Genomic DNA, 23745 nt, shown 5'->3' with positions numbered 1-23745 from the left:
TTCCATGGCTATGGAGGTCTTGAGCCTCTCCTCTTCTCTCCACCTCCTCTACCTCTTCCTCTTCTCCCTCTGTGGTTGCTTCCGTTCCGCCAGAACTGCCGGCGCTTCATCGGTTTGGTGTTTGTGCACTCTTGTGCTTCCCTCGCTGTTCTGCTTGCGGAGCTGGCGGGGCGTGTATTGGGGTGGTAAAGGACAGCTAGCTCCTTGAACGGACGCGGCCATACTGAAGGGAGTCCGCGATACGAAATGACAAGAGGGCGCCCATCCGAGCTTCCCCCACCTCCCACCTCGCCCACTTCTCCCCGATGCTCCCTGCACGCACTGGGGCACTACGCTCGCTGGCGTATCACTGCGTCGCTGCAACATCAAACGGCGCCACCTATACCGCCACTCCCGATGCACCAGTTGGACGGCACGGAAAGGCCCTGGGTCGCCTCCGCGGCTCCACTCCTGGCGTGCCGGCGATAGCTCAAACGCGGCGTCATCCGGCATTACTGCTCGGCGGCAGCGCCGCGCGCCTTCAGTTCTCTTGCCGTGGCGAACCGCTCATGATGTCGTGTCGCCTCAATTCCGTCAGGCAAACGTTCGCCGGCTCGACTGTCGACGATCGATTCATCGCTTACCTTCGCTCGTTACTTCGGTCGACTGGACCGATACCCATCTCAAAGCTGGCAAGTATGATAGGTGATGAGCACCTTGAGCGTCTCGGCAATGTAGGCGGTGGGCTCGCTCAGTTTATCCGGTGGCACCCTGAGGCGTTCATCGAGGTGCAGCTACCCGGTCGTGTGCACGTGGCCATGTCGAATGACGCGGCGTTGCCGTTCCGTTCGAACGAGGACAAGACGCTCGGGCTCCGCGTCATTGGGCTGCTGACCATCGCGCAGCACATGGCAGGCACCCAGATGGCCACCTCGCTTGGCTTCTCATCGGCGACGCCGACAGTGACAGAACTCTGCAAGGCACTGCGGCATTGGTCACTTGTCTCCCCCATACAGCTGAAAAGGTTCTTTCACCAGTATGAAGAGGTGTTCTGGTATCATCCAATGTCGCTGTACGTGCGGCTGCGTTGGGCGAAGCCCTGCACGACGCCGGCGCCACCAGCGCGGTGCTTGTCCCCCGACCACGCTCTGGCACGTGCGCAGCACAGCAGACTTCAGCTGTGGCTCAGCGCGGTACTGCCATCGCAGTACCACGTGCCACTATCGTACTTGATGGATGCAGCGCTCATGACAAACATGTCGGCGACCTTGTTCGGTTGCGAAGCCCCATCGCTGGAGGACGTGCGGCACGCTTTCCAGCAGTTGCCACCGCAGTTCGTCGACGTGCGCGCGTTCGGCACCTCACCGATGGCCATCTTTGTCCGTCTTCTGCGGCCAGAGCCGCTGCTGCTGCAGGCTGGGGTTCGCTCGTACACGTCAGATGCACCGCCACCGGAGAGCGCAGCCAGTCACCACGACCCCACACGACTGGGCCGCAAGCTCACCGAGGCCCTGCAGAAAGGGGCAGCAGAGGATCGCCTGAAGCATTTAGGGCTGGTGAAGGGCCTTCATATGGTGCACTTGCGCAACTGCGTGCCGGCGGACCTCGTGCGCGAAATCGAGGTGTTCTACGGTCTCGTCGAGGGGGGCGATCTCCGCGTTAGCGTCCTCCTCCTCGACCGACTACGACACTTGTGGGAGGTGCAGCTGGACTCCTCGCGAGTGCGGCCGTGGGCCTTCTTGCCGGCGTCGGAGCAGCCCTCCTCGTTGACGCTGGAGACATCGCCGGTACCGCGAGTGATGGTGCACTTGCAGCGCATTTTGGCGGACAATGGCCCTCAGCTTCCCGCCGACCTCTACGCAGCGCTTCCGGAAGACTTGCAAGAAGCGCTGCTGCGCACCTATGGACCGGTGGAAGAGGCGGACGCGACGCCGGATACGACGACTGGCGCAGACGCCGTTTCCTCCTTTGTCGAAACACACTCGCTCTTCTTTATGAGGCAGGGCGATCACATCTACACGCCTCGCCTCGCCGCCGAGGAGCTGCAACAACCGGCGAGGGCCGATGCGACTCTTTTGGGGGCTAGGGGGCATGAGGAGGGCGCATACGTTGGGAGGCCGCTCGGCCCAACATCGACTCCTCGGGGGCCAGCGAAGCCGGAGGTAGAGATGTCTGAGATTGAGATGGCACAGTTCCTTCACGACGCCATCCCCGTCGGGCAGCCGGTAGCGGTGGACGCACTGCGCTCTGCCCTAGTCAGAGAGCAGCGGAGGCGCCGCTTGTCAGGTGAAAAGGCGCGCCGCTTCGTCCGCCGCGAGTTCTTCGAGAGGCATAAACGGCTCTTCAAGCTGTACGAGTTCTTTGCCTACGACAAGCTGATTGTTGGCCGTGCAGAGGATCCCTCACCACCGCCGCACGTGCTGCAGCCACGGATGACGAATATTGGGCAAGTAATCAAGTTTATTGCCCTCTTGTCATCGCAGTCGGCCACCGACGGCGCGCTCACGCGTGCACTACCGCGCGATGGTCGCATGCTACTCAAAGCTGTTGGGAGTGCCACCGATCTCGCGGAGCAGCTTCCGATGTGGTTCCTCGCGCAGCGAGACAAGCACAACTTTTCCTCCTCTCTTATTCGCTACATAGGGCCTCTGGCGGAGTCGGAGAAGCCATCGACTTGGGCGCTGAAGCCTCCCCCATCAGGTGTGCTGACGCGCAAGGTGCCCAATGACCCATTCGCCGATATTGGTTCGGAGAACCTGGATGGAAAGCCTGCTGGGTGGAATGATGAGTGGAACGAGGATGAGGTCGACGGAGACGCGAAGCAGGCGGCAAGCGAGTCACCACTGACATGAGCGTTGACGCAATCCTACAAGACCGAATGTCAGTAATGGGTGTGACAAGGGCATGCACTCCTTTGATGCTGCCACGCGAACCCTCTTGGTGCTGCCGGCCCCGCCGTCCTCCCACTTTAGCACCACATCCTCCAGCGTCTCTCTACTTGGCGCTGGATGGCAGCATGTGTCGTTTGCGCTGACTAACGAGAGGAGCAGCCAAGAAAGGAGGCGGAAGGAGAGAAGGGGAGAAAGAAGGAGGGGTGTAAGGCGAGGCGGCTGTCGGGGCGTGAGAGAGCACTGGAGTCATTTAGTACGACTTGCCGTGATGATGGCAGGTGTAGGAGTGTGTCTGTCTGTGTGTCTCTGTGTGTGTGTGTGTCTGCCCCACCCCCCGCAACCTGCGGGTGACGATGGCGTGAGGAGGGGAGGGGGAAAGGGGCTCCATGTATGTGATGGTATATGTGTTTGGGCGACTTCTCATCCGCTACTCCACCCTTCCCCTCATCTCAAGTGCCTCTCCTTCACTGCGGACCGCACGTTTCCTCTTTTTGTACACCGTTGTGGTTGTGCTGAGGTGCGCTCACATGTGGAGAGGCGTACTTCGTGCTTTGTTCCGTTTCGTGTTTTCCTCGGGGCCCGCCTCGTCCCCCTCCCATCCTGCGCGGGGTGTGCGTTTATCCCAGCAACATGGGGGTGTTATCGCTCTATATGCGCGTATGTGTGTGGTCATCTGCAGGTGTCACTAATGTGGCGGCTCTCACCTTGGAGCACGTGCTTTTCATACAGGAGTGTGTGGTGGCTTTCCTTTCTCTGTCCCGTTCCCGACGGCTACAGCGCGCTCATCACATCGCCGCACTCCGCCAGCCCCCCTCCCCTCCCCTCCCTGTCTTTCTGTCACTTCGCTGCAGAGGCCGCTGGAGGAAGAGTAGAATCCATTGGAAGCGCGCGCACACGCACGCACGCAACGAGCAACATCGACAAGGTTTTCATTTTATTTCCCAACTGGCGACCGCCCTACGTTACGCTAAAGGGCCTGGACGGGCAGAGGACGCAGAGGGACGTGCGTGCCGGCTTTCGCGTTCTACTTTCCTGAAGAAAGCTGCGGCTCGATGGATTGCAGGTAACGATAAAAACGGTACGTGCGCGTGTAAATCGGTGCGCCGAGTGTGTGCGTCCCTTCTCCCAACCGTCTGACTGCTCTCTCTCTTGCGGCTTTTGCACGAACCAAGTGCCACCCTTTTCACATGTATGTATTACAGCTGGTCTGGCCATCACTTTTGTATTGGCTCACATCGAGGCACACAATGTATATGCAACCCTGTTGCCTCCTCCTGCACTCACCTCCTCTGTCTCCTCCCCCTCCTCTCTCGGGCCGACACGGCCGCTACCGACTGTGCCATCTCCCCCCCCTCTGGTCATTCCTCGCGCACGAACATGCTCACACGTCTTATGAACGGCAGTTGCAGTGACTTCATACTGCGTGTGCTGCGGGGCTAACCCTTTACAGCTCTCCTCCCTTTTTCCTCCCTTGCCGTGCTGTGCCTCATACCAACGAAGACGTACACATAAAGCATCATCTCGGGCTGCCTCTCGTCGACGCCCTCTACCTCTATCCCCACCCCACCCCCTCTTCACAGATTGTTCTCTGTTCATTTTTCATCTCTGGGAGGTTGTCGCGGTCACATGCGCCGCTCTGTCTACTACATGGGTCGCAGCTTCACGCAGCGACACCTGAATGCGTGCTCCAGTCCGCTGGCCACCGGTTTTGTTCGGCCTAATGCTTTCTCCAGCACAGCACATGGCCTTGTGGCATCGCCGCTGTGCGGTATCGGCTGCATCGGTAGCGGCGTTGTTGGCGCAAACGGCGCTCTGGTCGCGTCCACAGAGGCGTCGCTGAGCCAGCTCCTGGAACCGATAATTGTGCAGGGGAAGTCCATCTCCATGCTGGCGAGTCTCCTGTGCATTCAAAATATATCAACCTGCGTCTGTGCATGCGTAAGAGTATTAGCCGGATTTAGAATGAGCTGTTCTCCACCTTCCCAGGACTGCTTGGCGACGCGAAATTGACTGCGTATTTCCTTTGAATGAACGGAGACAGGTGCAGTGGCCAGTTGCACTCCTTACGGGCCAGCCGTGAAGAGGACATGTGGCAAGACAGAGGGCGGTGTGCACGCTCAGTGTACGGTGTGACCACATAATGCGCTGTGTGGGCGCAAACACGCACACGCATTCAGGCCTACATCAAGCTCTCTCACTGGCTTGGTTTGTTGCTGTTGGGTGAGGTGAAGCAGTGGCGATGCACGTGTGACTGAAAACAGCGACGCTCGGGAAACAGGAGAAAGCGCGGAGTAGCAACGAGGGTGATGCCGATGCAGCAGTCTGCGGATGCTACCAGGATACCCTTTAGTGTAGTGTGTGTGTGCGCGCTTGACTGTCGTTGCACGGACACCGCTTCGCGTCCTCGGGCTCGCGATCGTGGTGTCGGAGGAACCATGCGTCACTCCCTCTCCTACATCTGGCCTCGTTATGTCTTTCTGCTCGTGTCGGTGCGTTGTGTTCTTTTTTCCTCTCTCGTGTTTGAGGGGGGGAGTGAGGGGGTTGCGTAGAGTCAGTTAAGGATAACCGTTCTTACCGTGGCAACACAATGAGGATGACCCCAATATATATATAAGGCGGTGACGGTGGTGCTGAAGTGCATGTCCACAAAGAGCAAAAAAGCAGACCAGTGAACGCGAAGGACGCAAGACGCGCGCACACAAACGATGGAGAATGTTTGAATGCTGCAAAATAATAATAGTAAACGGAGAAACGGTGGCGAAGTAGGGGAGGGAGGGGAGGGAGATGAGGAGCAGGTAGAGGGGGATTGGGTTCAGGTCGTGCGGATTGGAGGGGGGTCCAAAGGTAATGAACGCGTTTCTAGGTGACCGTTTGGATAGACATCGGATGTACAGGAATTGTGGAAGAAGCCCGTAGATGTGTGACCGATGTATGTACGGTTTGTCAGGCCCCCTCTCTTGTCTTGTCCACCTATCTGCAGATATAATCATCGCTGCGTTGAATCGCACCCCTCCTTGATCCTTTCGCCACTTCACTTCGTGTACACCAGCATAAGTGGTACTTGTGAGAACGCATCTCATGGCACTGCCGACGCTGCGCCTACACCCCTCCCCCTAACCCTCCAGCAGCGGCATCCTATTCTTCAAATGCATCTCTTCACGCCCACCACCGCCCCCTTTCATCTTTCCCTGTGTGTGTGTCTTCTGTTCTTGTTCCAGTTCTCGTTGCCAAGTTACATGCCGTTCCCTATCGATGTTTTGCTCATCTTCGTCTCCTCTTGTGTTTCCCCTGTCGCATCTGACTGCGCCGTCTTCAGAGACGCTCACGACGGGGGCTTTAACAGGAAGGTAGATGTCTAAAGAAACATTCCTCAGCAGCTGACTCTCTCTCTCTTCGTCACGGACGCCTCAGCGACGATGTTGTCGGCGTGCTCTCCACTAACAGCATGCCTTGCCTACACACCCGGCGAGGAGGGGAGCTAAGAGGAAGGAAAATGGAGTGGAAGGCATTCGACCTCTTTTTTCTCTGTGGAGGACTTGCATCCGGCCGCGTTCACGCGCGGTATGCGTCGATAAGTAAACCAAGCCACAGCTACGCACGCCGCCCGCATAAGAACTGTCAAGCTCTGTGAGCGCTGAGAAGGTCTGGAAGGCGTGCGTGTGTGGAGGGGGGACGGGGATCTCAGTATGAGCATGAGTGGCCTAGAAGAGAAAACGAGCTGAGCGGTTGGAGCCACTTGCGCAAGTGCCCTCCGCCAAAACGGTCGCTCGCTGTCTTTTGCTGCTAAATATGTGCGTCTCTGACGCCTCCCCTCATTCCTGATCCTGCCTGCCTCCCAGCGTCTCTTCCTCTCTGCTCCCGTCGGCATCAGCCTTGGCTTGGCCTTTGGCCGTTATGACGCGGTATGGTGCGCCTTTTTTTTTCGGCGTTGTTCCCCTGTTATGCTCTCTTTCACCAACTCCTCTGTTGATGCTGCTCATCTCTCCCCAACCACCCTCTTCTCTCTCCGTCCTCGTCCTCTACACACGCCGCAAACATACGCGCGCACACTCGCACGCACGCTCGCGTTTGCTCGTTGCCGTTGCCGTTATCGCTGCTGTCGGTGTGGGCGCCCCCCTTCCCCCTACGTGCCCGATATAATTTCTTCTGTTCTCCCCACGCTGGAGGGTGTCGTCAGCTTGGCGTGTGTGCACGTGTGTGAGCAGTAGCAGCAATGAATTTGGGCGTCAAGCAAGAGTCGTTCCGCATAGAGACGATGATGAGCTCCTTGCGGGAGGAGTGCTTTAATTTGTGCTGCAAGGACCTGTACAAGGATGCAGAGCTCACCAAGGACGAGGTGCACTGCATTGATCGCTGTTCGTGGCGGTACCTGCACACCAACAAGATCATCTCCAACTCGCTGGATCGCAAGACTCAAGGCGGGGGCAAGAAACTGATGTAACTGCGTGGGCGTGGAGCTCCATCGTGGGCACTGGTTTTGTCTTGCTGTTCCGCCGCTGGCAATGAACGCCGTCTTGCAAAGGTGCACCACGGAGCACGATGATCGGAAGAGTGCAAACCGTCCTGCCGACGCGCACGTACGACGCTGCCGCCGCCTCCTTTCCGGCTTTGTGTCTCTCCTCAGGGGCAAATGGAAAGCTAGGGCAGGGGAGGGGGTATGTGGCGCTGTTATCTGGCTTTGCTGTTTTGGTCGCCTCTGCTCCGCCGGTGCCCCCCCTCGCCCCCACGCACAGCCTCTCTCCGAACACTTGCTCTGTCCTTGTGTTGTTGGCCGGCATCGCACCGTGTCCTCGGCGCACGCGTGCCTCTGTCTGTGCCGTCGTTGTTCGGTGCCCGCCTTTTCGTCCTCTCCCTTTTCCTCACTCTCCCGCCTCACTACCACCGCAACCACTACACTACTCTCCCCCCCCCCATCCGTCGTTTTCGCCTCCGTCTCGTCCCTCGTTTCTGCTCCCGCTCTCCTCACCCTAGCTTTCCGTCGGTATCCGATGATGAAGACGGAGGTGGGCGAGAGGAGACACGCGCTAAGGTGGTGGTGGTGTCGTGGATGGGCGTCATCACATGCGCGCTGGATAAATAAAAAACGAAGAGCAGCACAGAAACTCCGAGCAACACGATAGGCTCTCCAACAACTGGATGTGTCCTCGGCATACTCCTTCTCTTTTGCGGACCCCAGCTCCCTGCACACAAACACTCCGCTGAGCGATGCGCCCCCGCATGGATGTGTCCGTGCTCTCCCTGAGTACATGGTGGAGCACCAGGCGCGAGAGGAACCGATGCACGAGACCGGAATGCCGACTTGGCAGCCGCTCCAACGCTGACACTGCCGCTATGTGTGTGCGTTTGTCAGTCTGATATCTCTCTGTCAGGGCAGAGGTTGAGCACAGCACAGCAATGTGCTCCCGTGCTCGGTGCTCTAGCGTGTTTTTGATGCCACTCGCACTCCCCAGCGCCGTCAACCGCCACCCCCCCCCTTTACATCCCGTCTCTCCTTGGCATCGAACGCGCCCCATGAATCTCGCAACCGCTCCCTCTCTCAGCACTTCCCCCTCCCCCTCTCTCTACACCCCCCCCCACTCATGCACACGCGCACAACCAGCAACGATCGGACGATCAGAAGAAGAAAGCACATCGGAAGCTCATCGTGTCTACGCCACGGGCTCATTCTCGTTCAGGAAGGGAAGACTTGTTCCGTTTTTTGAGCCCTTGTTTTGTTGTTGTGTGTGTGTGTTTGCGGTTGTCGCTTGTGTCGCCTTCAGCCCTTTCCCTTTCGTTCACTCTCAGTCCTTCATCACTGGAAGTCTGACGGCGTGGAAGGGGGAGCAGTAGAGGAAGCACGCCACCCAACGAACAACACTACACAGAAGACCAGTCGAGACGAGAACCGCACGAACATGTCGGGTGCACTGCGCAAGCTGTTCGTCCTCGCCTTTGTGGCGCTGCTTATCGCGAGCATCGTCGTGGCGGAGGTGGTGCCAGCGGAAGACAGCAACGCGATTTACGTCAGTGGCGAGGAGGCGGATGACATGTATGCGGAGTCGGAGGCCGGTGCGGACCGTGCGCCTTACGTGAGCCGCGTCTTGTTCCTTAACGCGTCGTCGCAATCCTTCCCTTCCTTCCATGCAGGATCGAAGGCAAATGTAGTGATTGCCTTTCAAAACAACGGCAACGAAGCCTCACAGGTGGTGTTCCTCGTGGTTGGCCTCCTGCAGCCTCCGCAGCAGTACCACACGACTATTCAGAACTTTTCCGTGGTCCGCCAGGCGCGCGAGGTAAAGAAGTCGGAGACGGTCAGCATACAGTACACCTTCACCCCGGACGTCCACCTCGAAAGCGGCGAATTCAACATGGTGCTCGGCCTCTATGTACAGGATTCGGCAACGAACCAGACGTACTTCATCACGGCCTTCAACTCTACGGTTATGCTTGAGGACCCCCTCGGCACGGACCCTCGCACGGTCCTCACGTACTTCACCTTGCTCGCCATCTGTGGCGGCATCGCGTACGTGGTGGGTGACAAGTTAGGCGTAGTGAAGATGATCAAGGCGATGAAGCACTCGAAGGGTAACAGCAACGGTAGCGGCAGCGGCGCGAAGCACCTGGAGATGGGCACTGGAAGCACCGGCTACGATCCGGCATACATCAACGCTGACCACCAGCGCTACCGTGATGAGGTGCTTCATAAGAAGTTGTCCACTTCACGCTCTCGTCGTGCGTCTGCGTCGCCAAAGAAGAAGAAATGAGCGACTCGCCTGCACGGCGGCCCCTTCACGTGTGTGCGAAGATGTGCGTAGAGGTGTATGATTTCTGTAATTGGTGTGTAGGGCACCTAGCTGTTCTCGTGTGTGCGTGTGTGTCCTCCCAGACAAGTGCCCTCTCTCTTTCTCTGTGTGTCGGGTATCTGTCGGGATGGATGGAGCGCTCTCCGTCGCTCTGCCCTCGTGGCACTCCTTCTCTTTCCTTCCTCTTTGGTTGCCCTTCGGTTTGTTTATCTTAGCTGCCTCTCTATGGGTGCTGGCGGGGCGGGTGATCGACGCCATAATCGCTGCTGGTGCTGGTCTCATGGATTCGTGCGGTTTCGCGCACGATTCTGGGCGTTATGAGAATGGGTGCGCCCTCTTCTCTCGCGCTTCGCGGCGTTCTGCCCTCTCCCGCTCTGTCTCCTCCATTGAAACACCGAAGATCGCGACGGCAGGCAGAGCAACACGCATCGCGCAGCGCTAGGTGGGAAGTCAGGAAAGAAAGGCGGTCCATGGCGTGATGCGGCACGCGCGTGCTGTGCAGGCGCTGCCTCGTGTATTGGTCTCCGTGCGTCTTTTTCCGTCATTGCTACTACTCCGTCAGTCTACTTGTTCTCCACTGCAGTGCCGACAAAGGGGGAAGCGGAGGGCGGAGGGGATAGAGCGGGGGGGGGGGCGGGGGCGTTCTTGAGACATAAACCGCTCGCCCGCATTTTTTCGTTCGCTGTCGCTTTCTCTGCGCAAGCTCAAGCTCATGCTCTCGCGCGCGCGTATGCGGGCAGGCAGAGGAAGCAAGGGTGGGGGCACTCAGACACACACAAGCACACGCATATGTGCAGAATAGCTTCGGAGCTGGCCGGCGAGAGATGCGTGTCTGTGCGCGGAGGGGGAGGAGGACAACCGTGTAGCACATCGAAGTGCGAAGGAGTTTTGACTGGGCTTCTATTGACTCCTGCGCACTCCTCGGGTGCCGGTTTCCCGACCCGCTCCGCAGGCCTCCCGACGGCCCTTCCTGCCCCACCTCCAATTCCGCTTCCTCGCCGGCCCTGTGCGTGTGCGGCGGTGGGCGTAGTGTGGGGAGGGACAGGGGGGCCGCTCAAAGCACGGCCGCATCTTTTTTTTCGTACGTGTGTGTGTTTGGGTATTGGTGAGTGCCTCACCCTGTGTGGATGTCGACGGCATTTTGCTCTCGTTGGTTGGCTTACTGGCTCACTTCTCTGTATATGTGCGTGTGTAGCTGTCACTCCCGTGTTTTGGTGAGGCCGCACGCATCCGGAAGCGGGACGCGAACACGAGTGGCCACCAGCAGCGCAGTCATGCATCCTGCCACAAAAAGGGAGGCGGAGAGAGAGGCAGGCGCCAGCAATGCCGGATGCATGCTTGAAAACAACTCTAGAGGCTTCTCTGTTCATTGTAGTGCGGCGTTCTCACGGTTGTGTGTCTGTGCGTGGTTGAGTTTTTAACGTATCAACGGACCAAGGAAAGCGAACAGCGAGCAAGGCGGCACAGAGGCCGGAAGGAGAGCATGGCCAGCAGTACAAGCCGAGTCGGCTCTGGAGTGGAGGCGACCAAGACACAGGCAGGCACGCACGCACGCACGCGCACACACACGTAAAGGTGTACCCCGTACCTCAGAGCTTCATGGTGGCCCTGCGAAATCACACTTCGTTTGGTCCTCTCCCCTCGCGAGCGGTAACACTCCGTAAGGGGTTCTGTGCGTGGGAGGTGAAAAGCACGATGCAGCTCTCAACCATTCCCGGCTTCCCACCCTCCGTGACCGCCGATACCGCCGATACGGTATCGCGCGCCCATGCAGACACCGTCAGGCGTTCGTCGGGTCGTGGTGGTGGCGAGCGTGTGCGATGTCGTGGGCATTCGGATGGCCCGCAACGGATCGCGCAAGCCACCCGTACATGCCGCCATGACGGAGCAGCACTCATCGCCCATGGTGTGTGCGTATGCGTTTGCGCAGGTGTGCAGCGTTCCGAATCCTCGTACCTGTCTAGCCGTGTACCACGCCTCTCTTTGTTGCACGCGTTTGTTGCTTCCTAATCGTCACCTCTCCTCCTCCTCTCGTACCTTTCCAACTCATCGCTGCCGTCCACACGTGCACACACGCACACGTCGCATGGACGGCGGCGAAAACGAGGACTTCTTTCTTGAACCCCACGCCCTCTCTGCCCCATTGGAGGCCACACCTGAGAGCAGCACGACAGTGGTGATACTCCCGCGCACCACCTCCACTTGAGAGCCCCCATAGCACACGACATTCGGCTCATTAACGTCGCCTGGCCCCTACTCCAGCGCTCGCCCTCGCTTCTCCGCGCAGACGCCACGCATCGCACGACTCGTGCTTTTCAGTTTTGTGTTCACATATACATTTTGGGTTTCCTCCGTTGCATTCGCCATCGATTCGCCGGCGTTCCATTTCTGTCCTGCCGCTGATTGTCGTCGCCTTGGCTTTTCACCTGAGAAACCGGGCGGAACACCATCTCTCTCTGTCTGTCTGTATCCGTCTGACTCTCGTGCCCCGGCCGCCGGCGTGCTTGTGGTTACTGTGGTGTGGTGGCGGAGGGTCGGCGTGCAGGTGTACGCATACGCAGCCGCTATCACTTAGCAACAGCCTTGCTGCCGCGCGCAACGGAGTTGCGCTGTGCGTGGGTTTGTGTTCGTGCTTCCCGGCGGGTGTGGGTCTTCTGTGTGGGCCGAGGTGGGAACCCGGAGCTCCCTCGTAGCGTCTCTCCTTCACCATCGCGCACACACGCACGCGCACCGTCCTCCCGCCTTCTCGCCTTCTGCATAGCGTCGCATCGCGGCCCGCTGTCGAGCTCTGGTATGCTGGACTCATGCCGGCCCACAAGCGTATCGTCGAAGTCGAGGGGCTGCAGAACTGCCGCGACCTCGGCGGTTACCATACACGGGATGGCAAGCACGTCGTCAAGTACAAGCACATCTACCGCTCCGACAACGTTGGTGACGTCACGCCTGAGGGCAAGAAGATGCTCTTGGAGAAGCTGCGGCTCAAGTACATCATCGACTTTCGTGGTGCGGAGGAAAAGGCTCGCTCGCCGTACGCGTTCGCGGGTGTCACGTACTTCCCGATCCCGATCGAAACCTGCTTCATTACCGAGCACGTGTTGACGAAGCCGTCGCTGGACGGGCCATCTGCAGAGGCGCTGCTTCGGCGAATCTCAACAACCTTTCTCATCGACTTCAAGGACGTCTACAAGAACTTCTTCGACGTTTTTCTCAGGGAAGCAAAAGGGCAGCCGGTCTTGTTCCACTGCACAGCTGGCAAGGACCGCACCGGCGTGGCCGCCGCGCTCCTCTTGACCGCTCTGGACGTGCCCGCAGAAGCTGTGATGGAGGATTTCATGCTGACGAACCGGTGCTGCGTGCCGCCATCGTGCGAAACGGTGAGAGTGGGCAACTGCATCATCTCGAAGGATGCTGTCAACATACTGTTCCGTGCCCAAGCCTTCTTCCTGGAGCTGTGCTTTGGCGAGGTGTGCAAGAGGTATGGCTCGGTAAACGCGTACATGGAGAAAGAGCTTGGGCTAGGTGTGGAGCAGCTAGAGAAGCTGCGCAGCTACTACGTCCGCCCGACCTCATCGAGCTCATGATGGCAAACCTGCGCGAGCATGACGGAGGTAAGCTCTGCGTGCAACCTTGCACTCTGCACCGGGTACTCTCAGCAAGGAAGAGAGCATCGAAGAATGAGATAGGGGCGAAGGCCACACTCTTTTTTTTTGTCTTTGCCCTCGCGTGCGTCTCCGTCTTCAAGAGGGGAGGAGTAGATGGGGGGTATACCACTGCTGCCCCTCGTGCTGCTCTAACTCGTGCGGTTCCTTTGAGCCGAGCCGGTTACTCGCGCTGCCTTCCTCGCTTGCCTCCAGAAAGAGGCAGGTCCTCCATGGAATGCGTGAGTGCGCGTGTGCGCACATCTGCTCGCTGACCGGTGTTCCTCCCTTTCTGTTTCCTTTATAGTGACCGAGGCATGCGGCTCGCTTGTCTGCGATCCGGTCCCGCTTCGTGTGTTATTGCTTATTCGTATCTCCGTAGCGAAGCTGGCCACCCCAACGTGGTGCCGCGGTCCGTCCAGTGCCCCGCTATGTGGGGAGCCACGCGCCTGCGAAACTGCTTCTTGAGGTCGGCTTCTGCGGCGAAGGTTACGGCATAGAGGCCGTAGAGAGAGACGTGACCAGGGTGGTGGTGGGGGGAGGGTGCTGGGTCACTTTCCGTGTATGCACTAGTCCTCTGCTGCGCGTGGCCACGTGCGGGACGCCATCACCCACTTGCGCGTTCTGCGCACGAACGCCACCTTTGCGGTGCGGTAAGATGTGGAGCGTGTACCGCTCACGGTGCACCTCACCCGCATCCAACGAGGTCGACGATCGTGTAAAAGCCGCGCTGTGGGTGCGTGGCCACCGCTGCGAGGAGTTCCCCCGAAAGTCTGTGGTGTTGCCCGGGTCTGGAAGAAGAACAACGTCGTCACGGAATTGCCGACGCCAGCGCTGCCAAGGTCTCCTTCGCCGCCTCCCACTCCATGTTTCTCTGCGAGCCGTTTGGACTGCCCGACCCATTCCTGTCCCCGCCCGAGGAGGCATCCGACCCGTCTCTCTCCGCCGTCGGTGCAAACCGTCCAAAGTGCCTCTCTGCCATCGTTTCGAGATTATACGTTGCCTCGGATTCGCGCTCCGACCAGCGAGATAGGCGGGCGGTTGCTGGCGGAAGGAGCGCGTGACGCATCGAAGAGACGCTTCCGCGCGCAGGAAGAAGACCTCGCGCATGGGGCGTCGAACCGTCACGGATGGCGCCTCGCTACCGCAGCGCTCGCAGTGATGACACCTGGGGGAGACAAAAAGAATATACTCGTATCTTCCCCTGCCTTTTTGTTCCGTCGGTTTTTTGAATATGCATACGTACGCATATATGTTTGTATATCGTTGCTACCGTGTACAATGCACGCCTTGTCTTTGCGTCTCTCGCCTATTTCCATATAATATCTACATGTATGCATCTGCAGATATAAATTGCACGCACACCTATATATATATATATATATATGAATCGATCTATGTTGCTCTTTCTTCCCCTCCTCCCCTCAGCACTCTCATCGTCCTTTTTTCCTACCCGGGCTCCACAGCCCCACCCCTTCCCACCTTCCTGCCTTTTTGTGGTGTTGATGTGCCTCATTTTCGTTTTTTTTTGCTTGTTTCTTCGCTTCATTGTTCCTTTTCTGCTGTTTTTCCTCGGTTGTGTGCATCCTCCCCCTCCCCCCCGCTACCTGGGTTTCGTCACGATGGAAAGGAGGGACAGGGAGCGGGGGCGCAGAGTCTTCCCATGCTGGTGTGCGTGCCTCTCACTCTCTTGCTTCTTCTTCGATCCTGTTCTTCGCGTGTTTGTCTCCGCCTGCGTACTGCCACCACGAATGCGCAATCCAAAACCCCCACCAATGCGACGTGGCCGAGACCTCAAGGACCGCATCCGCCGTATCCTCTGCTGCCGCACGATTGCGTTTGGCTCTGCCTCGCCTCACCCATGTGAGTCTTGCCTCGCGGCCCACTTTTCCGCCATCCAACACCCGTCACGCCCTCCTCACGCTCCTCCCCTGCGCTGCCTCGTCCACGTATGCTCACATCCTAAGCAGCGGCAAACGTCATTCATATCCTTCTTCGTTGCTGCGCCACCAACATCAACTCATCCCTCCTCTGCACGTTGGGTTTGGCGTTTTCGCCGGTCGTGCTCAGAAAGGCCGTTTCACAATTCTGTTGCCTTCCCCTCCCTCCCTCCCTCTCCCCCCACGCCTTTCCTTACCGGTCGCCCCCGCAACGGTATCGAGTCGCACTCACAAGCACCCCACCCCGCCCTCACTACTCCGCCTGAGAAACGTCGAGACCTAAAACTCAGACAAAGACACGCTGCGTGCGGTTGCCTCCTTGTGCCTCCCTGCTCTCTGCTGTGTTTCATCTTTCCGGTTGCGCGCCAGAGAGCATCGGCTGAGCGGCCATGTCAGCTCATTCGACTGAGGAGCACGGTGTTCTGCTGCCCGGTATACAGTCACAGCGTCACGAACAGGGAGCACAGCAGCAGACCGAACCCGATGCATCAAGCGTTCCGACAGAGATGCGCTTCGGCCAAGCTGCCTCGCTATCACCGGCGGCAAAACGCTACCGCCTTGAGAAGCAGGCACGGAAGGAAGTCACAGCGGATGCTACGAGCGTGATCGATCTCAATGAGGACGCAGACGTTGAAAGTGCCGCTCGTGTCTCGGCGACGGTTGCACTCCAAGACGACCTCGCCAGCCCCGCGGACGCGCTTCTCGGGGGGGCTGACGGCAGCGTTGATGTATCCGGCAGCACCTTTTGTGTTGAGGCTGATGTGACAGGCGTGAGTGACGAGACGCTTACGGGGTTTGACCGCGCCACTGGCCCCGCGTGTGCAGAGAAGGGCGCAGCCACGCCCTCAGTGCACGAGCAGGAGACGTTGCGCCACAAGCAGCCCCCGCAAGCGATGCCTTACACAGAGTGCGAAGATACGCCGGCGCAGCCTTTGCCAATGGAGGACGGCAATGCAGCAGCCCCTCCGGTTTGCCTGAGCATAGATGAGGAGGGGGCCGTCGCATCGCCGCCGTCTGCGCTCGCAGTAACGCCCGCGCACTTATCACAGGCTGATAAGAAGACTGCGAGCGGCGTCACTGCGCTCAACTCCGGCACCCTTGGCGGCAACAGTGCTCCCCGCTGCCACGCTGAGGGAGAGGTGAGCAGCGCCACCGAGGCCGAGCCCACCACGGATAACGTGGCGACAACTAAAATTCCTTCGCCGATCCCAGAGGACGGTGAGAACGGCTGTCTACCACCCTCACGTCTTTCGGAGGCGGCTACACCACCGCCGTCAGTGGCCGCTGTCGACGAGCGCCCCAAGGCGGCAGGCAAGCATCTCACGTTTGCCGACGACGCGGCGCCACAGCCGTCCATGGCGCGATCCTCGCCGCCATGAGCAGATCGCGTCTACTCACGCCCTCCTCTCATCTTGTTGGTTTGATGTCTTATTTCTTTTTTTTTGTTTGCTTCCCAACTCCCTCTTGCGCTTCCTCGGAGAGCTGCGGTGTACGCATAGCCACGCACACACAGAGCTAGACACCTCACACGGAAAGAGACGCAAGCCGGCGCACAAACGTTCAGGCACCGCGCGAGGGAACTGAGGCGATGGCGTATGCGCTTGTGTGGTTGTCGGTTGGTGCGCGTGCGGCGTCCTCTGCGCCGCCCAGGATAGTCCAGCTCAGATTCTTCCGTTTCTTTTTTTTTCCTTTTTGTCGAATGGCGTGGGTGTCTTCTTTCGCTCACTCTTCCTCTGCTCTGAAGTATGTGCGCACAGTGCGTAGATGCATACCCACCTGTACCGTCGTGTGTGCAGAGGGGAGGGAGGGAGTTGGGGAAGGGGCGTGTGTTCCCCGGTTCTTGTGTCGCTCTGGCGCCGTTTTAGGTTTGTACGACACAGAACAGCGTTCGGATCTCCCTCTCCTCACCGTTCCCCGATGAAAAAAGGGAGGAACGCTCAACAGATGCGCGCACGCACGCAAAACAGATGGAAAGAAAGATGCATGACACTGGCGTGATGGTTCGCTTTTCTGTTCACAGAAGCGGAACACGTTGGGTTTATCGTGTATTTCTTCGAATCCCCCCCCCCCTTCCCTCTACCACTCCCCTTTCCATCTCTTCTACACAGAAACTCAACTTTTCGAAGAATCTCAGCTCCTCAGATCCGTTAAAGCGAAAAGAAAGTGTGCCACTACGAGGCAGCCGTGCTGTTTGGAAAGGAGGAGGGGACACATGAGCTTGTATCCGTCCTGTGTGTCGGTGTGACGGTCGGCCGACATGGGTGAGCGGGCGAGCGCTTGATCCTCGTCTCTCTCTCTCGCACGCCTAACGTCCCCTTCCTGGTCACTCCAGTCCCGCTTCTCGTGCTGTGGGAGTAGAGCCATGCATTCCGGTCTCCTGTGCGCCACTCGGCGAGGCTCGCCATGGCGTTCGGCAAGCATCTTCTTGTATATAGAAAACTTGACGACTTCCGTGCTTCATAGCATGAGCTGTGCACTGCGGCCATCTCTGCCTCTCTCCCCATGCACGCTATTACTGCCACTGCTGCCCCTCTACTTCACCTGCACACCCCACCGCGTTTCCCACATGTACCACCTAAACACCTACATACACGTACGCGCAGATAAGCCCTCCGCTCCCTTTTCTCCCTTTTCGTTCTTTTTTTTTCACGCTTCGCGGTTTCGTTTTCGCTTAGGAAAGAAATCTGCCGTTCCCCCCCCCATCTCATCTTCCTCTCGTTCGCACAGTCGCAAACGTATACACGCATAGGCGCGCCCGACCACTTCGCCCACCGGCTCCGTGGCGGTTCTTTTTTTTTGTCGCGGTTCCCTCTTCCCCCTTTCCTCTGTTTCCTCACATTCACGTACGCGCACGTGACCAAACCATGTCCCACAACCCCGACTACACCGTGATGCAGGACGGCGGCCGTCAGCGTTACAAGGAGGAGACTCAGTCGTCGACCCCAGCGAGCGGCGATAACCGCGCCGCTGCCGAGATCGATGCGACCATCTGCAAGGAAGAGAAGGAAATGCATGAAACCTTTGACCAGGTGCATGAACTCGTGACAGAATGCAACGCAGAGGTGGAGGTGCCCAAGCAGCAGCCGATGTTCCTCGTGCGCCTGATGCGCCGCGTAATCCCGCCGGGCGGTTTCGCTAGCGGCGTCTTCAACCTCGCTGGCAGCAGTCTCGGCGCTGGTATTCTTGGCTTACCCTACGCCTTCGACACGTCCGGCATCGTCATGGGCACAATCTACCTTATTGTGATTTATCTGCTGACGGTGTACTCGGTGCGCCTCCTCGCTATAGTCTACGGCAAGACGGGCATTAGGAGCTACGAGCTGACAGCGCGCATTCTCTTTGGGCGCGGCGGAGACATCTTCACGGCGGTGATCATGTTCATCAAATGCATGGGCGCGTGCATCGCCTACGTAATCTGCATCAACGACCTGTGGCACGCCTTTCTCAATGACGATCGCGTTCAGGGCTACTACCGGAGTGTGAGCTTCCAACGCGTGCTCACTTCAGTCACGTTTCTGCTGCTGATGCTGCCTCTCTCGCTGCCGCGGCAGATCAACTCGCTCCGCTACGTCTCTCTCTTCGGCGTTGTCTTCGTTTTGTACTTTGTCGTCTGCGTCGTCATCCACTCCGCCACCCACGGCCTGAAGGAGGGCATCACCAGCAAGGGCCTGCGCTTGTTCAACACGGGCAATCGAGCCATTCAAGGACTCGGCCAGTTCGTCTTCGCATTTCTGTGCCAGTCGAACGCGTACCAGGTGTTCAACGAAACCCCCAAGCCCAGCGTTCGCTTCTTCGAGTTGCAGGTTCTTGTCAGCATGCTCATCTGCACCGTCTTTTACTGGGTGACCGGCTTCTTCGGCTACTGCGACTTTGGCGACAAGGTCGGGTCCTCGCTGCTGCGCATGTACCGTCCGTTGACGGACTACTACTTTGCCGTCGCCTACGTTGGCCTTGTTGTGAAGCTCTGCGTTGCCTTCGCGCTGCACATTCTGCCCTCCCGCGACTCAGTTCACCACCTCATCGGCTGGGATTTGCACACCGTTGCCTGGTGGAAGAACGCCGTTCTGTGCACCTTCCTCAGCCTCGTCTCGCTGCTGTGTGGCCTATTCATCCCGAATGTAAACACCGTGTTTGGCCTGCTCGGCTCTTTTACCGGCGGCTTCATCGCCTTCGTCTTTCCGGCGCTCTTCTTTATCTACAGCGGCGGCTACGAGCTGAAAAAGGTCGGCTACTACAACTACTTTGGTGCCATCGTCCTCCTCATCTGCGGCGTCACGATCATTTGCTTCGGCACCACCGCCACGATCTACGGCGTGGTGTAGTAGACGAAGCAGAGAAGCGGCCTCCTCTCCTCCCGCCCTCCTGTTTGCCCATTAGCGTGCAAGAAGAGGCAAAGCGGCACAAGACGCGCGCTGAAAAGCGTCTCACTCCCCTCCCTCTCCCCCCCCCCCACACGCACACATACACGCACCCAAGAGCAGGGAGAGACTCTACGAGGAGAGGCAGGAGAGGCGCGCTGGTGGGTGCCTGCATCTGTGCTGTGTTTTCTTTGTTTCCCCCCTCCCCTCTCGCTAATATGCAGGAGAGCGGCGCACACGTTTGCACGCTACGGGTGAAGTGGGAAGCGGCGGTGAACGGTTGATTCGGGCTTTCGTGCGTGTGTGTGCGTGCTTCTGTACCTATGTTCTTGCTTGGGTGCAGATAGTGGCGGCGATGATGGGCTGCAGGGTGGTTCACACAAGGGGGGAGGCGAAGAGGGGGTGCACGCGTACACAGAAGACACGAGGGCTCTTCACCTTTTGTTATTGTTCTTCATCGTCGCCGGCCCGCTCTCTGACTGTTTCCCCACGCGCCCCCACCCCTTCACCATACCTTCTTCTTCACAGACAAGTGCGCAAGGCCGAAGAGGCAGCCGTCAGCACCCCCCCCTCCTCCCAAGCGCACCCTGTATGTGCATGCATCGACATGTACGCAGACCACGAGCAGACGCAACATGGTAGAGAGCGCAAACGAGAGGAAAGAAAGCGAAAAAGAAACGAACCCCCTTCCCCCTCCCCCCAATAAACAGAAAGATGATAACAAGGGCATCGCTTCATGTAACCCAACCAAAACTGCGAACAAACCAAACGGAAAAGGGGAAACAACAACAACGAAAAAAAAAAAACGATATAGCTCTACAGGAGAGCCTGGTGCACTGATAAAAGGTAGATAAAGGATTACCCCTACCCACATTCCCTAACCTCACTCCTTCCCTGCTTCCCATGATCTGGGCCGCCCTGCGCGTGTGCCTCTGCCTGTGCCCGTCAGTTTCCTTTGGCAATTTGCTAGTGCCTGAGCGGCATGCATGTGAGCGCTATGCTTGTGGGGCGCCGACGAAGCACTCGCAGAGAAAAGACAACTCTCCTCGTCGGGAAGCGCATACTGTGGGCGACACGTTCGTGACAGCACACTACATCGATGCGTAGAAGGAGAGCGGTGTAGATCACGACGGAGAGGGAAACGAAGAGAATGATTTTCTCCGCCCCCACCCCACCCTCCTCCCTTTTCTCCGTTGGATTGCTTGTGTGTGTGCGCGCCGTTCGTTATGCTAACTTTTATACCGGAAATAAGCACGTGTTTTCTTCGTTATACAACCGAAACAAGAACGACGTAAGAGAGTTGTCGGAGAGACGCCAAGGTGCGCGAGGAGGCACTGACATAGATAAGGTGTATGTAGAGCTGCATGTTTTTCGTTTATGGCTCAGCTTGCGTATGTCGCGCGCTCTCCTTTTCTTTTTCCCCTTCTGTTTTTCCTCCTACCAGCACGCCCTCGTAGCTGTGAATCGTGTTTTTTTTTTTGCTGTGCTGTTGTTGTCTGCGCTCCGCTGTTGAGGTCCGTGGAGCGTGCGAGCGGGGAGCGGGTGAGCCACAGAGACACGTGAACCGGCTGTTCAGAGGAACGCCCACGCGTATCGGTGATACCTGTTTGGCAGCCATGGTGAAGGCGTTCACAGTGAACGAATGAACAGCGGAAATTTGTGAGCGTACACGTCAGCCTCCTTCTTGTCGTCTTTGCGTCTTTCTCACAACCAATACTTCGCTGCTTGCGGCCTGCCGGCTCTTCAGGTAGGAAAGGACACGTTTTTCATTTTTTTTCTTCTTGCTTGCTTCTGTATCTCTGTGCGTGTGTGTGTGTGTGTCTCTGTTTCTTATTTTTTTAGTGCTCTTTCGTTTTCCTTCGGTCCTTCGTTGTTGGCTGGGGTGCCTCCTTGTTGTTGGAGAAGGGGTGGGCACATGCGTGTGTTTGTGCCTCTCTGTGTGCGAATATATATATATATAGCTGCGGTTGTGTATGCTCATGTGCGTGCGTGTGTGTGTGTGTGCCAGGATGGCTCGAGGTTAGCCAAAACACACACAGCTCTGCACCTTCACCACCCACTCTCCTCCTTCTTTTTTTTATTGTCTGTTGCTCAGCATTTCTCTTTCCTTGAGATCGACTCCCTCCAAGTGAATCCTTCCCTTCTTTCGTGTGTGTGTGTGTCGGTGTGTGCATCAGCTCATCCCCCCTTCATTTCTTTGTTTTTCGAAATAGGGAGCGAGAAGGAAAGCGGGCACGAGGGAGCGGAGGTGTGCAAAAAAAGGGGGTGAATGGCATGATGTGCAGCGAAGGGCGGGTGTGGGCGGGTGCTAGCTGGAAAGGGTCAGAGAACTCCTCGTACTGGTATGATGGCGTCTGGGCACCTGCTCTGTTGAGGGGCTCCTTGTTGAAGCGCTTGATGGAGCCCGCGACGCGTGACGCGCCCACATGCCAGGTCTCTCCTACCCCTCCCCACGCATAGAGGCGGATACACGCGCCCTGTCCTTCCGCCCTACTTTGATCTCCTCCCACTCTCCCCCACCTTCTCCACTGTTTTCTTCTGTTTGGTTGACGTACCCCGTCACTGTGAGTACTCACGTTGTTCTGTTTTCCTTATTTATTGTCTCCGCTGGTGAGGGCATAACATCAAAACGAAACTCACCCACCCACTCAGCCCCTAATCGCAGTTCCTTGTCCTCTACTGTTGTTTTCTTTTTACCTCCTCTTGGGTATTTAGGTGTGTACATACACACGCGCATGCGTGTGTATGCGTATTTGGTGAGCAGCGCTGCGCTGAGCTTTCTAGAACGGTATCCGCCCATCACAGAGATGCACATGCACACACACACGCAACACGACGGACTTTATTTTTCTGTCTGTTCGTTTTCCCGGTGTTGTTTACGTTCGATGGTGCAGACGTCACCGGGGTATGCCAGCGACTCTCTCCTTGTCTTTTCGTCCGTCCGTGCGCATCGTTTTGTTCCGCCCTCTGTCAACCTCTCTGCCCCCACCCCCTTCGCGAATGAGTGCGGCACACACGCACACAGAGACACATAAACGCAGACAGACACGCACACTGGTGCGCACCGGGTTCGGTTTCTTTTCTTTTTGTGTGTGTGCTGTTGTTGTATGTTCGACTGGATCTGCTCCCAGTGCAAGCATATGCACGAATACGAACGCCGACAGCTGCACACGCTTGACGCGGCGTCTTAAGAGCAGCAGCACTTCTCTCTGTAACCCTGGTTTCCGCTCATGTTTTTCTGTCGTATGCTCTGTTTTGCACACACACACACACACACACACACGTGCGCGCAGGGACACACTGTTAATTGGAAAGGCTACTTAACCGAACTCCTTTCCGTCCACCCACCACGACCACTCCTGATGTCGTCTTTTTATTCCGACTTTTCGGTGATATGAGGGGGCGGCGAGAAAAGGAGAGAGCTCATGACGCGGTGAGCAGAGTTGTGAGCAAGAGGGGTAGAAGGCGAGGATGATCTGTGCGTGGTGTGTCTGTGTTTCCATGCTTAAAGCTCTCGAAATATCTTCCTAGTCCGCTCCCCCTCCCCATCACTCCTTCCCCACACATACCTTTTCTTGCCTTCCCGGCCATGTAGTGACGGCGTTGTACTCGACACGCATGAGGAGCCTTAGACGTACTTTTCGTATGCGAAACGCCAAAAAAGGAAGGACATGGGAAAATAAGGCACAACTTAAACGGAAAAGGGGAGACGGAGCGGTTCATACACGGCAGCAACGCTAAAATTTTCACGAATGTTTTTTTTTATTGCTTGCTTTTGTTTCGCTTTACGTAGCCATCATCGCAAGGAAACACTTCAGGGCGTGGCATCTCCGGGTCCAGTGCCTCCAGTTTATCTGGGGGAGCCAAGCAGCACCCCTACTCCATCGCCCCTGCCAATGCCGAACCACCTCTGGCGGTGGCAGGGTCGGAGACCCTACGGCGTAGGCAGTGGTCAGAGCGAGGCATCGCTTCGGATGTCGGTGGTCAGGCCCTGGATGGCATTGCCTCTAAGCGACATGCAGCAGTGGACACATTTGCACCATCCATATGATGGGGCAGCGTATCAGCGTGACTCAAGCATCTCCCGTCCCCCCCCCCCGGCCCTCACACTGCCTACTGATGTGGGCAGCCTGAGAGCCACTCCGAGGTGAATGCGC

At 57.7% G+C, this 23745-nt stretch overlaps 7 protein-coding genes across 7 annotated transcripts; all 7 read left to right on the top strand.

Annotated features, from left to right (window-relative positions):
• Nucleotides 1-305: 305 nt before the first annotated feature.
• LDBPK_220160 (hypothetical protein, conserved) lies at nucleotides 306-2831 on the top strand (the record flags this gene model as incomplete). Its single annotated transcript, XM_003860718.1, has 1 exon — nucleotides 306-2831. The coding sequence occupies one exon, from the start codon at nucleotides 306-308 to the stop codon at nucleotides 2829-2831; it is 2526 nt and encodes an 841-aa protein (XP_003860766.1).
• A 1665-nt stretch (nucleotides 2832-4496) lies between these two features.
• On the top strand, nucleotides 4497-4880 carry LDBPK_220150 (hypothetical protein, conserved; the record flags this gene model as incomplete). Its single annotated transcript, XM_003860717.1, has 1 exon — nucleotides 4497-4880. One exon carries the CDS (start codon nucleotides 4497-4499, stop codon nucleotides 4878-4880), a length of 384 nt encoding a protein of 127 aa, XP_003860765.1.
• Nucleotides 4881-7083: 2203 nt separating this feature from the next.
• Nucleotides 7084-7311, top strand: LDBPK_220140 (hypothetical protein, conserved; the record flags this gene model as incomplete). Its single annotated transcript, XM_003860716.1, has 1 exon — nucleotides 7084-7311. One exon carries the CDS (start codon nucleotides 7084-7086, stop codon nucleotides 7309-7311), a length of 228 nt encoding a protein of 75 aa, XP_003860764.1.
• A 1453-nt stretch (nucleotides 7312-8764) lies between these two features.
• LDBPK_220130 (hypothetical protein, conserved) lies at nucleotides 8765-9613 on the top strand (the record flags this gene model as incomplete). Its single annotated transcript, XM_003860715.1, has 1 exon — nucleotides 8765-9613. One exon carries the CDS (start codon nucleotides 8765-8767, stop codon nucleotides 9611-9613), a length of 849 nt encoding a protein of 282 aa, XP_003860763.1.
• A 2843-nt stretch (nucleotides 9614-12456) lies between these two features.
• On the top strand, nucleotides 12457-13233 carry LDBPK_220120 (hypothetical protein, unknown function; the record flags this gene model as incomplete). Its single annotated transcript, XM_003860714.1, has 1 exon — nucleotides 12457-13233. One exon carries the CDS (start codon nucleotides 12457-12459, stop codon nucleotides 13231-13233), a length of 777 nt encoding a protein of 258 aa, XP_003860762.1.
• A 2386-nt stretch (nucleotides 13234-15619) lies between these two features.
• Nucleotides 15620-16609, top strand: LDBPK_220110 (hypothetical protein, unknown function; the record flags this gene model as incomplete). Its single annotated transcript, XM_003860713.1, has 1 exon — nucleotides 15620-16609. One exon carries the CDS (start codon nucleotides 15620-15622, stop codon nucleotides 16607-16609), a length of 990 nt encoding a protein of 329 aa, XP_003860761.1.
• Nucleotides 16610-18094: 1485 nt separating this feature from the next.
• On the top strand, nucleotides 18095-19552 carry LDBPK_220100 (amino acid permease, putative; the record flags this gene model as incomplete). The annotated part of the gene is made up of 1 exon (XM_003860712.1): nucleotides 18095-19552. The coding sequence occupies one exon, from the start codon at nucleotides 18095-18097 to the stop codon at nucleotides 19550-19552; it is 1458 nt and encodes a 485-aa protein (XP_003860760.1).
• Nucleotides 19553-23745: the final 4193 nt, after the last annotated feature.

This window comes from Leishmania donovani, chromosome 22 (genome assembly GCF_000227135.1).
Source record: "Leishmania donovani BPK282A1 complete genome, chromosome 22".
NCBI classification, from domain to species: Eukaryota; Euglenozoa; class Kinetoplastea; order Trypanosomatida; family Trypanosomatidae; genus Leishmania; species Leishmania donovani.
The sequence above is the reverse complement of the archived record's forward strand: the minus strand, read 5'-3'. Positions and strand labels throughout refer to the sequence as shown.